This window comes from Ambystoma mexicanum, chromosome 1q, assembly GCF_040938575.1.
Source record: "Ambystoma mexicanum isolate Mex_15411 chromosome 1q, UKY_AmexF1_1, whole genome shotgun sequence".
In the NCBI taxonomy this organism is placed as follows: domain Eukaryota; kingdom Metazoa; phylum Chordata; class Amphibia; order Caudata; family Ambystomatidae; genus Ambystoma; species Ambystoma mexicanum.
The window spans coordinates 999,872,001-999,888,677 of NC_090922.1; the positions used below are offsets into that span (position 1 = coordinate 999,872,001).

General features: G+C 45.0%; 1 protein-coding gene across 6 annotated transcripts in view; it reads left to right on the forward strand.

The window, feature by feature from the left end:
• The window catches only part of ZZZ3 (zinc finger ZZ-type containing 3), a 707,971-nt gene that overhangs the window by 408,297 nt on the left and 282,997 nt on the right, over nt 1-16,677 (forward strand). For all 6 annotated transcript variants that reach the window (XM_069641671.1, XM_069641666.1, XM_069641669.1 and 3 more), the window contains exon 9: nt 6,713-6,865. In XM_069641671.1, coding sequence (XP_069497772.1) covers nt 6,713-6,865 — 153 coding nt within the window. The remainder of the gene's footprint in view (nt 1-6,712; nt 6,866-16,677) is intronic.

Sequence of the window (16,677 nt, forward strand, 5' to 3'; positions counted from 1 at the left end):
AACCCTCGAGTAAAGGCAGTAAGACTACGTCATCGGCGCTGTTGAAGGTTTCCTCGACTCACAAATCTGCATCATCGACACCTTTGTCGAAGGGTTCTTCGACGCATAAATCGGTTGCATCAACGCCGTCTTCGACGACACTGTCGACTCCGATAAAAGACAGACCTACAACTGTCACTACGTCTCAGACAGTAGAGGTGTCGAAGGCTTCGACCATGACGTCGAGAATGCCATCGACTATCTCGACGACGCCGAGTAGGATTCTGATCCTCTCGAGTACATCGAGGTCTCGGCAAACTTTTTCGGTGCCCTTTTCAGGATTGTCGAAGCCTTTGACTTCCACGTCGACAACCACAACGTTTTCTCAGCCAGTGACAACCAATTTGGCCCCTTCTGCTCTAGAAATGGGTTTTAAACCTTATCCTAGGTCTGACTACTTTAGAGCCTTGTCCTCTATGTATGAGGAAGGGGAGGATTCCGACCATGAGAGACCCTTTGGTTTACAAAGGACTAAAATACCCACGCCAGAGGAATTAATCTCTGAGGAGGAAAACAGGTTAAAAGATCTTCAGGACTCTCTACATGAGGCAAGTGGTTTAGATACTTCTCCAGAAGTAGACTTTGCTAAACCAGACCCTGGAGAGCATGCTAAGACCCCTTATAGGATTCTGATGGCCAGAATAATTGAATTCATGGGGTGGTCTACACCTACACCCTCTTTTCAGCAGGATGACCTTACTGATATTTTAGATAAAGGTCCACAGGAGGATCCTGTGGTTCCTTTTCATACTGCTCTACAAAGAAACATTTCTGCAAATTGGGAAACTCCTGAAGTTATCCCTGCAGTAAATAAAAAACTTTCTGCTAAATACAGGGTATCTGCTTCAGATCCTGAATATCTGAGCAAGCGTCCAACTCCAGAGAGTTTAGTTGTACAAGCAGCAACTTCATCAAACAGTAGGTCGGCATACCCTACTATTCCACAGGACAGGGATGATAAAAGATTTGATGCCATGTCAAAAAAAGTATTTTCGGCATGTAACATGGCTCTTAAATCTATCAACGCCACTTGCGTGCTTGCAAGATTCAGCCACACACTTTGGGAGTGTGCTTCATCTGCGGCTGACTGTCTCCCAGAAGGAGAAGAAAGGGAAGCATTCTTAAACATCATCAGGGATGGAAAGGATGCAATGTGCAAGTCCCTTCAAACAGGCATTGATTCTGCTGACAGCATCAGCAGGGCCATGGCGGCAAGTACCACAATCCACAGATTTGCGTGGTTGCGGAAGTCTGGTTTTGTTACAGATGTACAAGCCAGACTTCTGAACATGCCCTTTGACGGCACTTCGTTATTTGTTAAGAAGGCTGATTACAGCCTGGAGAGATTACAAACATCCAAGGCAGCAGCAAAATCTCTTGGGGCTGCAATCCGGCAGACTCCAAATCGCCCCTCAGGAGCTTCCTGGAGGGGTAGGTCCTTTCGCTTTTACTCCGTATTCGGAAAAGGGAGAGGACAGCCAGCTCAAAGGGGCCAGAAACTATTCACCCGTAGTGGACAGGGAAAAGGTAAAAAAGCCGCAGCAGTAGGTGCCACTTTACCTTCGGCATCTGCGTCAGCCGCTTCTAAACCCCTCTGAGGTCTCCCCTCACAAGATACCAGTAGGGGGCAGGTTAACTCAACATCTGGCAGAATGGCAGGCTATTTCGTCAGATGCTTGGGCATTGGAAACAGTTGCCCAAGGTTACTGCCTGCCCTTCACACACACCCCTCAGAGTCATCCACTGGGGAACAATTCTTTGAAGTTTCCAGACCCGCTCCTTATGCAGGAGATTGTAGACCTGCTAGAGAAGGGTGCCATAGAACCGGTACCCGTAGCGGAGAGGGACAAGGGTTGGTATTCCCCCTACTTCCTAGTACCAAAGAAGGACAAAGGACTGAGACCCATCTTGGACTTGCGAGAATTGAACAAATTCCTCAGGAAAGACAAGTTCAAGATGGCAACCCTTTCTCAGTTCCTTCAGGCCCTCCAGCTTCCGGACTGGTTGGTATCTCTAGACCTTCAGGATGCTTATTTCCATGTGCCAATCCATCTCAAACACAGGAAATACCCAAGGTTTGCAATTGGCAACTCTCACTATCAATTTAGAGTTCTGCTGCCATTTGGGCTGACCTCCGCCCCGAGGGTCTTTACCAAGCTAGTGTCGGTAGTGGCTGCAAGTCTAAGGAGGGAAGGGATACACGTCTACCCCTTCCTGGATGATTGGTTGATCAGAGCAGTATCTTCAGAACAAGCTCAGATCCAGCTAGATTGTCTGCCACTTCCTTCACAAGCTTGGCTTCTCCCTCAACTTAAAGAAGTCACAGATGATACCATCACAGAGACTCCAGTTCATTGGAGCAGTCCTGACACTTCCCTGGGAAAAGCCTCGCCACCAGAGGTGAGGGCTCAAGATATTCTACAGATGGTCACCAAGTTTCAAAATGCCCAACGTCTACCAACCTTCGACTTTTTAAGGTTGCTAGGTCTCATGGCATCCTGCATCTTCCTAGTGCCAGAGGCTCGCCTGAGAATGAGATCCTTCCAATGGGCACTAATTACCCAATGGTCGCAATTCTCAGGAAGAATGTCAGATCTCTTTCAAGTCCCGGACAGAGTAGCTCGAGACCTTCAGTGGTGGGCCTGTCGGGAGAACATCTTGAAAGAACAGTTTTGGCAACCATGGCTGGAGATAACAGTAAAAACAAAGAGGTGATGGCTGGAAGGTTTAGACTGAATCTTAACCACTGGCGTTTCTCTGGGCAACCTTCCAGACCATCGTTCTTCGCCTGCCAAGCCATTACAGAAGGGGAAAAACCATATGCAAATCAGGCTTGGTCCCACCCGAAAAGGGGCAGTCCAGCCCGAACTGCTAGGTCACATCCCTTCTGCACGAGACCACAAGCATCCCCAAACATGTTTCAGCCTAGTTGGGCCTCATCAGTGAGGAGTAGCTTGGGTCTCTAGGCCCAGCAGGCATGGGGCCCACGTCTGGGCATACCCTTCCCACTTGGGGTGACAAAGCAAAAACAAAGAGGTGATGGCTGGAAGGTTTAGACTGAATCTTAACCACTGGCGTTGCTCTGGGCAACCTTCCAGACCATCGTTCTTCACCTGCCAAGCCATTACAGAAGGGGAAAAACCATGTGCAAATCAGGCTTGGTCCCACCCCACTCAGTCCAGCCCAAACTGCCAGGTCACATGTTTGGGGATGCTTGTGTTCTCGTGCAGAAGGGATGTGACCTAGCAGTTCGGGCTGGACTGCCCCTTTTGGGGTGGGGCCAAGCCTGATTTGCATATGGCCTTTACCCTTCTGTAATGGCTTGGCAGGCGAATAACGGTGGTCTGGAGGGTTGCCCAGAGCAACGCCAGTGGTTAAGATTCAGTCTAAACCTTCCACTCATCACCTCTTTGTTTTTGCGGAGATAACAGTAGTCACGGATGCCCCACTCAAGGGGTGGGGAGCCCATGCCAACGACTTGACCATCAGCGGTCGTTGGTCTCCATTGGAGTCCAGACTACATATCAACCTGTTGGAGCTGAGGGCAATCAGACTAGCGCTGAAAGATTATCTGACAGAAGTACAGTGAAAGAATGTCCTGATAATGACGGACAACACAGTGGCCATGCACTACCTCAACAAAAGATGAGGCGTAGGGTCACTGCCACTGTGCAAAGAGGCAATGCAGCTCTGGTTTTGGGCAGTTCAAGAAGTAATCTCTCTATCGGCAGTTCACCTAGCCGGAGAGAAGAACTTGACGGCAGACGCTCTGAGCAGGCAGAGTACTGTTTCCCACGAGTGGGAGCTAGCTCAGGAAGTCCTTCAAGAGATCTTCACCATTTGGGGAACCCCTCAAGTGGATCTGTTCGCCACCAGCATCAACAGGAAGTGCGATCAGTTTTTTTCAAGGGAATTTCCCCCGAGAGGAGCTCTAGGAGACGCGTTCGTAGTGGAGTGGGAGTTTCCACTCCTGTACACGTTTCTTCCATTCCCTGTCATTCCTCAAATGATCAGGAGGTTGAGAAGATTCCAGAAAACCATGATCCTAATTGTCCCGGATTGGGCCAGGAGAACGTCGTACCCGGATCTTCTGGACATGTCCATCTGCCCTCCAATTCGTCTTCCGCAAAGAGGATCTTCTCTCGCAGAAGGGAGGTCAGGTTCTCCATCGACGCTATTATACCATGTTGTTGTATAATTGAAAATGCGATCAAAATACACCATTACTAACATCACGCTAATTGTACATTGCAAATGTTTTGGTGTCTGCTTCTTCCGCCCATTTGTGTTTCTACAAATAACGAACGCTGGAAATAGGTTTTTTATGTTGTTTTACCATGTTGTTTGATATAATAATTAAAATATGCTAAACACATTTCTTTGTCTATGGTGGGAGATATAATCCTATGAAATTCCTACTGTGAGGTAAATTTCTGACAAGTAGCCACCTTTCGGTGTGTTAGAGGTGGGTAGCTGGTGGTATATGTATGTTTTTTTTCTGCAGGTTCTCCATCCAGACATCAGAACCCTTAACCTTCACGCTTGGTTTCTGAAAGGTTGAGATACAAGGATTGGGATCTCCCGGATGACGTCATGGAGGTGTTGCTTTCAGCTAGAAGGCTAGCAACAAAGACTTTATACCGCTGCTGTTGGAACATTTTTTGCAGCTGGTGTAGAGAAAAGAATATTGAACCCTTTTCATGCAATACACCAACGGTGTTATCTTTCTTGCTTTACTTAGCAAATTCAGGTCTTCAAATTGGTACGATCAAGGGCTACCTCGCAGTGCTGTCAATCTTTAAGCGTACTTCTGAGGAGCCTTCATATTTCAAAATACCCTTGGTAATCCAATTTCTAAAAGGGTTAACTAATGTTTATCCCCCAAAGCCTTTTCAAGTTCCGTTGTGGGACCTAAATCTAGTCTTACATTTTCTGATGGGTACTCATTTTGAAACACTCCATTCCTGTTCATTAAGATTTCTCACTCTTAAAACAGTCTTCCTAGTGGCTCTAACATCTGCCAGAAGAGTGAGCGAATTACAAGCTCTAACTTGCAAACCTCCTCATACAATCTTTCATAAAGACAAGGTTGTTTTACAAGTGAAGCCTAATTTTCTCCCAAAGGTGGTCTCTGAATTCCACATTACTCAGAAAATAACTTTACCTTCGTTCTATCCTCCTCCCCACCCAGGAAAAGAGGAAGAAAGGTTGCATAGGCTGGATCCAAGGCGTGCCTTGAGTTTTTATATTAGCAGACTTGCTAGGATAAGGCAAGCAGACCAACTGTTTGTAGGATATGCAGGACACAAATTAGGATTGCCAATCACGAAACAGACCATTTCAAGATGGATTATTTTAACCATTCTAGAATGCTACAAATTGGCAGGGAAAGAACTCCCTCAACATCTTAGGGCTCATTCAACCCGGGGTATCGCAGACTCTTCGGCTCTCCAAAGATGGGTTCCAATTCGAGACATATGTGCGGCTGCCATATGGTTGTCCGCAAATACGTTTACACAATTTTACAGCCTGGATTCCTCCACTAGCCAGGAGACTAGATTTGGGAAAGCTGTGTTGCATTCTGTACATTCTTAAAGGGAAATATTCAAATTTTACTCCCACCTCCTCTTTACACCACTGCTATTGGAGTCTATCAAAGATGAGGAATACGTCGGAGGACACAATCCCTTCGAAGAACAAGTTACTTTCTTACCTTGTAACGTTCTTTCGATGGGGTGTTCCTCCGATGTATTCCTTATCGCCCCTCCCATCCATCTCCGCAGTAAAACTTCCCTTGTAGTTGCAGCTTACGCTCCTTCAAGGTCAATAACCAATTCATGCAAAGCAAGTTTAAGCTTCAAAACGGAACTGAGCAAGTCCATTTCTACGCACGATGACGTTGGCACCGATACGGAGGCTGTTGAGGGACACCGACTCAAGGGAAGTCTACGCGCAGCGCCCTCTACTGAAAAAATTTCAGAGGCCAGCAAGCTGGAATGGGTAACATCAAAGATAAGGAATACGTTGGAGGAACATCCCATCGAAAGAACGTTACAAGATAAGAAAGTAACTTGTTCATCTACACCCTCTGGTTGTGTCCTTGAATATTTATTTCTCTGTTTCTGTGTGGGGAATCCTCCATCTCCACTCATTATATTTTCTATATTTCTGCCCTTGTTTTATCTTTTTCTTACTATTGGCTTTCACTGTTCACCAGACGAATCTCCCCGACATGCCTGGAACGACTTTCTGAACAAACTGTTACTTCCCTACCTTCTGGGACATGGCCCAAGAAGGTAGCATGTCTCCAACCAGGTCCCTGCAGTCCTTAGTTAAAGACTGCAGGATGTGTGGTAAGAAAATAAGTGTATTTATTCCAGAATTTAGAAAGCGATTACTGTAGTTTGTGTGGCAATGGAGAAATCCTGATCTGTTTGAGTATGTGTTGGGGCAGGGAAGGGATGTGCCTTATGACTTTCATTCGCAATGCAGAGGATCCTGTGGCAAACATAGATGATGGATTTGGATACCATGTTATTTCAAGAAACTCATAAAATGTGTTCAGGTGGACGTATACATTTTTAACTGCTTTCTAAATATGTTAAATATGTACATTTGTTTAAACGAAACTCCTTCCAGGGTTGAGTTCAAAATGTTTTTTTTTTACACTTAGTCGACAGGTAAACGACAGCACCCTCTAAACAAACACCTCTTCAAACCTTCAACATTTATGACCTCTCATGAACCTCCGGTGTACATGGACGAAGATAGCCAATCTAGTTATCACAGCAGGGATCTGGATGCTCTTCTAGAGGAAGATGTGTCGGTATGTTCAGACGTTTTTTCTACTGCATTATTCAACTATTTCCTTGCCTTTTTGTATATAATGTGTTAGGAAAGATTTTATTTTTGCAATTTTCTATAGAACCCCACTCTTTTTGCTTTGTTTTTGAAGCTAACCTTTGCTTTTTGTTATGGGGAAACTGACTAGTTCTTTGGACTGGCTGTACTGTGAAACGTTTCTCTTTTGAATTCTTGTATTTTTACATTGCACACTGCACCCTATTGCGGTGCAATTGGCATACTTTTGTACCTCCCTAACATTTTATATTTTTTACATACAGATTTACTGTGTATGGCTAGTAAATGTAGCTAGTGCCCTAAACTGCTACCTGCATTCTCATGTCCGAAAATTCCATATAAGATGAAGCACTTGCCCAGGAAATCGGATCCTTTTGCAGCAGTGTTTCTGTCCATGTGTGTGCGCCAACCACAGGAAGGGGGCTGGTTCTGTCTTATCCTAGTCCACATGCTTGGTGGCAGAAACTTTAATGCTGGGGTGGATGTAAAACCACTAAATGTCCCTGATTGGACAAGTACTGGCTGTTTGAATGGTGCAGATACTATCCCTTGGTGGGCTTGGACTTGCTTTCTGCTCCAGGTTTGGATAGGAGGACTCCCCCTGCAGCCATTCTATGTTGGAGCCAAGAATACTTTGAGGAGGAGCAGGCTGTTGCTAATCTGGATACGACTTTTGCAGTGGACCAGCATCCTCTCCAGGGATTGGCCCGGCAAAGCCTTGCTTCTCTGCCTGATCTCAGAAGACCCTTGTCGGTGTTTCGACCCTTGCACTAGTGGGGCCAAATAGTCTGTGTCTTGTCGAAGTTGTATGCCCCAAGAGCTTTCGGAAGTGTCATTGGACTGCCAGTGGACTGACTGGCTCCCTGGTGGGCCATCTCAGTAGAATCATGGCTGTTAGGCAAAAGTTTGAATGCAGTACACTCTGGGAACACTACAAACAACTATAACTACAGGTGTAAGCAAGCCAACCTTTGGTATAAGTATGTACTACACAGTTTTGGTAGAGTGTTGAGCAGCCGGACTTATCTCAAGAGGGGAATGTGAGCAGTAATGATGTTACACAGAGGTCTACAATCGCAGGTGTTCAAATAAACTCTTACACTCGAGGTTTCTTGGATAAACACTTATTAATGTATCAGTCAGTTATAAAACATTCACTAGAAGGAGGCAATTATGTAATAACACACAAATATACTTCAATACTGTGCACTCTAAGTTTCTTAATCAGACAAGACCCTTTTGGGGTGGCCCACAGGCACAACCTAAAACCACAGGTAACTTTAGTGACAAGGGTGCTGGGGACATGAATATCGTAGTGTTGGCATTCAGAATACTTTTCAAGAGGAGTAAAAGGCAAAGGTTATCAGAACATGAAAGTTTACAATTATTCTTAGACAGTGCAAATATTTTGAGTTCACCAGAAGAGTCAATTCAATAGGCTAGGCCAAAGTCAATGGGCTAAAGTCTTATATAGGATAAAGCGGTTCTGGTAAGTAAATGGAAAAGTCTCTGCAAAAGTTCTCAGAAGTAGTTTGTAGAAAGAAGAATTAAATGTTGGTTCACAAGCTGATTAGGCCTGCAAGTTGCAAAAGTTTCAAGCACTCTTACCGCGAGAGGTAAGTACTCTGTCTTGTTTTACAGTACCTTACAATGAAGAAGGAGGCAGCTGATGACTTCTGTTCCTGGCAGTTCCTGCAGATCTGGCTGTTCCGGGGCCTCCATCGTGGGGACAAGAGGGAGGAGGTCTGGGGACTCCTGCACTAGGACAGTCAAAGGCTTGCAATTGGCAAACTTCAATTTCAGTGGCTGTAAGTAATGCACACAAACTGGTGTCCCTCTCCCTGGTTCTACGGTTTTCTGCAGCAACTCTGAGGAAATTCAACTAGCTCTGAGATGAGTGTCCAGGTGGCTTACTTTGGAGTTGATTGGTCCCACCAACTCCAAGGGAGAAATCCTTGCAGGGGCTTCTCTGTCGATGCAACCGTGGCGATTTGGACCTGCAGCAGGGCTTCACTGGGCAAGCCAATGGTTCAGGAGTTGGAGCAGTCATCCTCTTCAAGCTAGTCTTCGGTTCCTTCGTCCAGTGGTCGACTGTGCCTTCCAAGCCAAGAGCCTTGCCTTTTATTCAGTTCTCCCCCATTTATTCCAGCCTAGCTGTCACTCCCCCAGCAAGGTGGCTGTCCTTGCCGGACAGTCAGCCAGCCAAACACCACAGAGTGCATTTCGGTCTCCTAGGAGACTAAGCACAGGGAGTTTCGGGCACATCCCTCACTTCCTGCCTACCCCAGACACTAGGGCGCCAGAGGCGATCTTCACTCCTGAAGCCCGCCAAAGGCGAATGAACAAAGAGACCAAACCTAGTTTGGACGCAGAGAAAAACTTTCCACAAAGACATGGGGATAAAAGAAGACCGGGACCTGTTTTAACAAGGGACGCTCAGACGCCATCTTGAAAAACATGGCTCCCGCGATTTAACGTTACCGGAGCTACAAATAGTTTGCGGTTAGAAAAAATCATGGAAGTTGGTTGTAAAACCACTGCCACCAGCCATTCCGAGAGGAAACAGTAGCATTTGACTGCTACATGAGTATCTAGACACAGGGGATGCTAAGTAACCCCTCCTGCACTCTATTGTAAAATAGGGTGTGCTGGGTCTAGGAGTTTAAAAGACTAGTAAAGTCAGTTTCACTTTACTTACTCTGGGAAACAGTAGTTTATCCCAGAGAAGGTATTTAAACCTTGGGAAAGCCTGAAAGGCTTCCCTGTGCCACTGCACTGAGGATGCTGTGTGACACAAATGAAAAGATGATGCCTATGGAGTTGGTTAGACTCCATAACCAAAGGAAACACAAGAGTAAAACACATATCAAAATACATGAGCGAGTGGGGCAAAAGGGTCTCACTCTCTCCAGATAAAAAAATCAAGTCCTCAAATTTTGGCAAAGTTGCTCTGGGTCTCTAAGGTGAAGGGAATTAGCACATTTTTGAGAATTCTCACTAACAATCGCTGATTGCTTTCAAGCCCGGAACTCCGGTGGTTGCCAGCTTGTGCCATAAATCACCTACTCCCAAAATGTCTGCTTCCTAGCATCAAGGAAACCGGTACTGAAGCTGCTCCTTTTACATCGACTGGAAGGACCGGTGTCGTCTGCAAATGGCCATCATCGCTGGAATTCGCAGTCCTCCATCCTGTGAAGTGTCCTGAAGAGGTCTGCCTCGTGAAGTCTGCATTTCTTAATCTTTCTGACTTGCATCTTGCAGTTGCACCTTATTGGAAGAAGCACTCGAACCTGGAACCCCCTGATGCCTCTCACCCGAACAAAGGACGCAAGAATGTGCTCCCGGCATCCATTGTGTATTTTATTTATTTGTATAGCCCTATAGCCCATGGGCATCAAAGCGCTATAACATGAAAAAACGGAAACTACAAATAATAAACATCAATCTAAAAGGGCCAGTATTTGAGAGGGTGTTTTCAGACTGAAGTGTAGCTAGGAAAAGGATTCAGAAAAAAATTGTTTTCAAGCTTTTCCTGAGGGATGTGTGAGTGGAATCAAGCCTAATACACAGTGATAGTATGTTCCATAAAGTGGGCACAAAGGAACTGGAATGATCTACCACCTGCTCGGGTACGCTTGATGCATTTGTTAGTTATTGCTGCGAGCAGGAACGCTGGGAAAGAGGCGTCTTATACCGCTGTAGCCGGGCTTTGAGAAAGACTGGTGCTTCCCATAGAAGCATTTATGGGTGATGGTTAGGGCTTTAAACTTGATCAGTTGTGCACAGCTAGTGGAGTTTTTTCCAGTGTTGATGACATGTGATATCGCCTAGCAACATTGGCTACCATCCTGGTAGCTGATTTCTGCACCACATGGAACTTCATAAACTGGTTCATCCATCAGCATTGCATTTCCATAATCTAGTTGACTCCTGATGGCTGGCCCTGGCGATAGCAGCAACATTGGAATCTGATATATGGGTTTAATCTGTCTAAGCTGACGGAGGTAATAAAACTGCAGGCACTAACCATGACAGACATTGTGACACCTGGGAAAATCTGAGTCAGGTGGGTAAGTAACCCCTGAGTCTCCCTGCTCACCATAACTAGGGTGGGCTCCTAATATGCATGCGCCAGGGTAGATTTGGGAAATCCATTTTAGCAGCATGTTTAAGACGTTTCTGGTTAATACGGTTAAATTAACTTAAATTACAATATGTTATCTATGAGATTTTATCATTAAGCCTGGCAGGTTCCATTTGGACTTTTCTCAAAGCAGTTATTCCGATTGTAGATGAGCCCTTCCTAATTGACTGACAAAGTGATATGTGGTCAGAGGTTGGCTCTCTAACTCAAAGCAATTCGCAGTGTTAAAATGAGATACCACGCCAGTGGGGGATTCATTAATGAAACTACTGAAGCATTGTACTTTACAGAATAGGGCACTGTGATATATCCGTTCCTGCAAGTATATGTGACTTTAATTCAGACTGCTCTTGTCTGCTAAATTGCCCACATTTTAATTGATTTTGAGATCTTTTCAGTTTCAGGATTATTTGGGAGCTTCAGCATGTGTTCATTTAGTGTCATCCTTATCTTTTACTGTTGTATTTCAAGGGCACGTTTGATTTCATGCTCCTGATGTTTTACAGGAGATTCTTGTTCTAACAACATCCACTGCAGAAATGTCTCCTGGTTAGCTTGAGTTTCTCAACATATAGGATAAAGGATGGTAGTGGGCAATATGAACAAACATGCACAAGGCTGTATCCTTATGTTACATCTTGAAATGTCCTCATTTTCCTCGGTCTGAAGCAGATTTCTAATTCTGAGTCATCTCAGCCTCTTAGGATGTCCTTCTGGAAGATGCACTGGTTGTTTTCTTTCTCTAGTGGGTTGTAGGTAGAGTGGGAATTCGGGGAGTTCAAACTTGTGGCTGTTTTTAAACTTGAGGCTGGAATGTAACTTTACGGGGAGCACCAGGGATGCCCTTTGTCTCATACATTTTAACATCTACTGAGTACTACTTCCATTTTCCTCCAGGGACTGTGGCTTGTGTCTCCACTTTGTCAACACTCTCTGCAGGGCTAGGAACGTTTGATGGGCAACAATCCTTTTGTGTTAAATTAGTTTGAACAGTTGCTCCTTTATTGGGTTCATACCATCTTTGTTTCATTGATTTCATGCAGACCCACATTGTGATTTTTGAGGATGCTCTTTCTGTTTAGTATAGGGCAGGGGATCTTCAACCTGCATCTCCAGATATTTTGGACTACATCTCCCATGACTGTTCGCCATTGACTATGGCTGTAAGTCCTGATTGAAGCTGTGGTACAGAATGTCTGGCGAGACAACGTTTCAGACGCCTAGTATAAGGCAATGTGCTGGAGTGATTTGAATGGCACATCCAAATTGGCGCTTTCGGAGTGTATCTTGAGTCCTTAATCTACTCCAGAGAATCCGGAACATGGCTATGTGCCTGATGTCTGGTGTGAGCAAAATTTACTGTTTCACTCTGCTTAACGCTATTGCGTTTACATCATTGTCTGATGCACATATTTATTCAAATTAAGTGATAGTAAATGGTTTTCTTTTACCTAACAACTTTATTGAATGTTTTCTTTTGTTTCGTTTAATTTGGGTGGCATTGAATCTCCTTACATTTCCAACATTTTGCAATCTGCCCCTCCAGCAAACTTCCTTCGATTCCAGCCTTACAAGTTTAAATAGAGGAACAATTAATGGGTAGTATTTAATTGCTCTTTACATTTCTCTTTACATTGCATTTACATTGCCTGGTCTTAAAAGTTCTACATTTTCATGTTTGATTTTTGTCTGAATAATAAAATGCATGCCAACTTCCCAGCTAGAGTACTAAGATTTACAGAGCAATTGATAGAGATTTGCAGATTGAGCGCAGGTCTCTCAAACACATTGTCTTTTTAAAAGTCTAGATTCACCCTGAAAATGTAGCCATGAAATTGACTTTACTTACACTTGTAACTTTCTAGACCCAGCACACACTATCTTACAATAGGGTGCTGGAGGGGTTACCTAGTATCCCCTTTGTCTAGCTTCTCATGTAACAATTGTATATTACCCTTTCCTCACTGAATGGCTGTGGCAGTGGTTTCATTTTAACTACAGTGGTGTACATTTACCGCGGGCTGTGTTTGCATCTGCAGTAAAGCACCCAGGTGCCAATTTTGTCACAATGGCCCGGTCTTCTTTTTTTGCCATTTCATTGTGGAAAGGTCCTTCTTGAGATTTACTCTGCGTGCCAAAGCAGGTTTGATCCCATTGTTCGCTTTGCCTTTGGTGGGATTCACGAGTGAGGCACGCCTCTGGCTCCAGGGTGGGCAGGAAGTGAGGGAGGTGCCCGAAACTCCCTGTGCTTAGTCTCCTAGTGTTAGGGAGAATTCTCATAAATGTGCTATTTCCCTTTACTATCGAGACCCCCAGCAACTTTGCTGGATTTTGAGGACTTTTTACCTGGAGAGAGTGTGAGCCTTTTTTCCCACTATCTCATGCATTTTGATGTGTGTTTTACTCTTGTGTTCTTTGATTATGGGGTTTTAGATAACTCCATAGGCATCATCTTTTGCCTAACACTGGTGGCAAGCGGTGGGGATAAATTGTATAGTTCCTACATTGAGAGTTCTGCTTTACTTTTGTTCAAATAGTAACCTTCACAAGGCTAAGCACCACTAGAAAAGCAATTTTATCATGCTTAATATGGATAACTACAAACGGGAGGCCCGATCATTTTAGCAGTAAATAAACTGAAGGAAACGTTTAAGGATAGAAACCTCCATGTTAAAGGAAAGAAAAATTAATTGGTAGAAAGATTGTTGGAACATCCAAAGAATGAGAAATTGGGCTGTAGCCCCCAATATCTCAGGAAATGTGGATAATGTTGATGAGGATGATGATGTAGGGTCGAACATGTTACTGCAGAGCCAGAAGAGTCGGAGGAGTCTCGGGATGTGAGCCCTACTGCACCTCTACCTGCTCTTGGGCCTCGACCTTTAGCCAGAGGGACCCGACCAGGTCCAGTACTGAGTCCAGAATTTGTGTCTCTTGAAAAACTGAGACTCGAGTTAGGGCCTCATCACGAGTTGGGCTGTAGCCCTTAAATGCGGCGGTAACGGTATTACCACCACATTTAAGGGCTGGCCCTATCATGAGTTGGGCCCTAAATCGCCTGTTTTACCTCCAGCTTTTTTCTGGAGGTGAAAATCCCTGTTTTCTGCGATATTAAAGCCGGCAGTATTAGCCCGCAGTATTAGCACCGAAAATTCCCCATTGGATCCAATGGACCCAATCAGGAATGGGGATTTACCGTTAAGGCCCAACCTGTAATCCGGTGGTAATACCACCAGACTGGTCGGTACTAGGGCTATTACAGTCGGCGGTATTACATCCGGGAATACAGCCCAACTCGTTATGAGGCCCTTAGAGTTCAAAAGGCTCCAAATGCAAACTGAAAGTAGACATCAAAAAATCAAACTCTGTGAAATGGAAATGCATCATGCTCTTGAAATGAAGAAATTGTCTCTTGAAAATGGTTCCCTCCCAGAGTCTTCTAGGTCTTGCAGTCCTAAGAGACCTCACATGCCTAAGGAAGCTGTGAGTATGTATGAGGTGAAACTTGATATTTTGGATTATTTGGCTGCTTTTGAATATAACTCTGGGATTCAGGGTTTTACAGGGAATTAACTGATTCCTTGGCTTTTGTCTAGGCTCCCCCAGGTTGCAACTGATGCTGTAATGGAGGTGGGGGGAACTTGAAAGATTGGAGTATGAAAATGTGAAGCTAGCTTTGATAGCTAGATTTGGGAAAACTCCTTCCCAGTACCCTTTAAGAGGTTTAGGATCCTCGAAAAGCATGATGGTACCCCTTGGGCTACCTGGGTGTGTTAATGTTTGAAGAACTTAGATGGTTGGGTAAAGGGTTACAGAGTTAACACTTTTGAAGGAATGAGAAATCTATTTTTGTGAGAATCTAATTTTGATGCCTGCTTTCTTGAGATGAGGCAGCACTTGGCTAACTCTAAGGAAATTGAACCAAAGAAGTTAGCAAAGGTTGCTGACTTGTGGGATGCCAACAAGGCTACACACAAGGATTCTGGGGCAACTCAGGAGAAGGATGATGGGAAGCAGAAAAAGAAAGATGGCAAAGAGAATTCAAGGGAATCCGAATCAGGCTAGTGAAACCTCTGGTGCTAAACCAGAGGGAGGTCAGCAGAAGCCCCCATTTATCAAAACATTTGGAAAATGTTATGCTTGTGGGTCAACTGACCATGTGAAAGAGGACCCCAGATGCAAGGGTAAACCTTCAGGGATCAACACTGCCTCCTTAGCCTTTTTCTCAGAGGGGGGGAGGGGAGTACAGATGGCAAGTGGAAATGTTCAACTACTGGCTGAAAGACCCCCTTGGAGTCTCTGCCAGTGTTTCTTTAGTGTCTCTGGGTCTGTGGGAACAGCAGAATTTGGATATCTACAATTCATTTCCAGATAACACAAAAGATTATCATCAGGACTTTAAGGACAGTGTACTTGTAAATGGTCATGAGACCCCTGCCATTAGAGACACCTGGGCCAGCATTACAGTGGTGGATGAATCTTTTTTCAAACCTGAAGATGTTGCTAAGGCAGCCAAAGGCCTCACTAAACTTGCTGGAGGCCCTGTTCAAATGCTTCCAAGATTACCAGCTCTCATCCAGTGCAACAACATGACCGTCAAGATACCTCTTAGTGTGCAGGGTGAGGTGCCTGGGAGAGTCCTGTTGGGGAATGACTTGAAAACTCTTGGAGTTGTATCAAGTACCCACCAGCCTCCCAGTAAAAGGAAACAGGAACAGACAAGGAAGGCCAGACAGAGTACCTTAATTGGCTCTCAAGAGGATGTAAAAGATGAAACTATAACACCCAGCCCACAGGAACTATTAACTGCTATTTCCAGGAATAAGAGACAAAGGGGAAACCCAAGGTTTCAAAGAAAAAGCAAGAGAGCACTCCTGTACTTCCAACAAGGACATCCCCGACAGGACTGTCCAAAGTCACACCTGTGACTACTCTACCAGCTGAGACTGTGTAAGAGAAACAACCAGGAGAGGTTGAATTGGCTGCTGAAATTTCAGAGCTGGAAGAAGACCTCCTCCCCTGTTGGAGATCTGGATCCTAAAGACCATCCTGAGCTGCAGCCTTTACTGGCAGAAGGTGGCCCCTGTAGGACCGACTTCAGCAGAGGTCAAAGAGAGTGTTCTACTCTTGGACTTTTCCAACAGGCAGCTTCCCAGCTGGACGGGCAAGGGCCAGGGAAGCACAAGTTATACTGGGAAGATGGCCTCTTCTACAGTGAACCAACTGAGTCTATCCCAGGGGACTACTTTTGGCTGGTCACTTAAGTTTTAAGAAGACCAAGGAAAGACGTTCTCTATATTTCTACTGGCCTAAATTGGGGTCTGATGTACATAGATTCTGTAGGAGCTGCCACACTTGTCAGACATCTGGCAAGAGTGTAGCCAAGAATGTGGCACCATTGGTGCCTCTCCCAGTGGTGGAGTCCCTTTTGAGAGGGTAGGAATCGACATTGTTGGTCCCTTAGACCCTCCAACCTCTTCAGGCAATCGATTTATATTGGTTGAAGTAGACCATGCTCATAGGTATCCTGAAGCAATACGTACGAGGACTGTTACAGCTCAGTCTGTTGCTAAGGCCCTACTTGGTAATTTTTACCAGGGTAGGTTTTCCTAAGGAAGTCCTCTCTGAGAGGG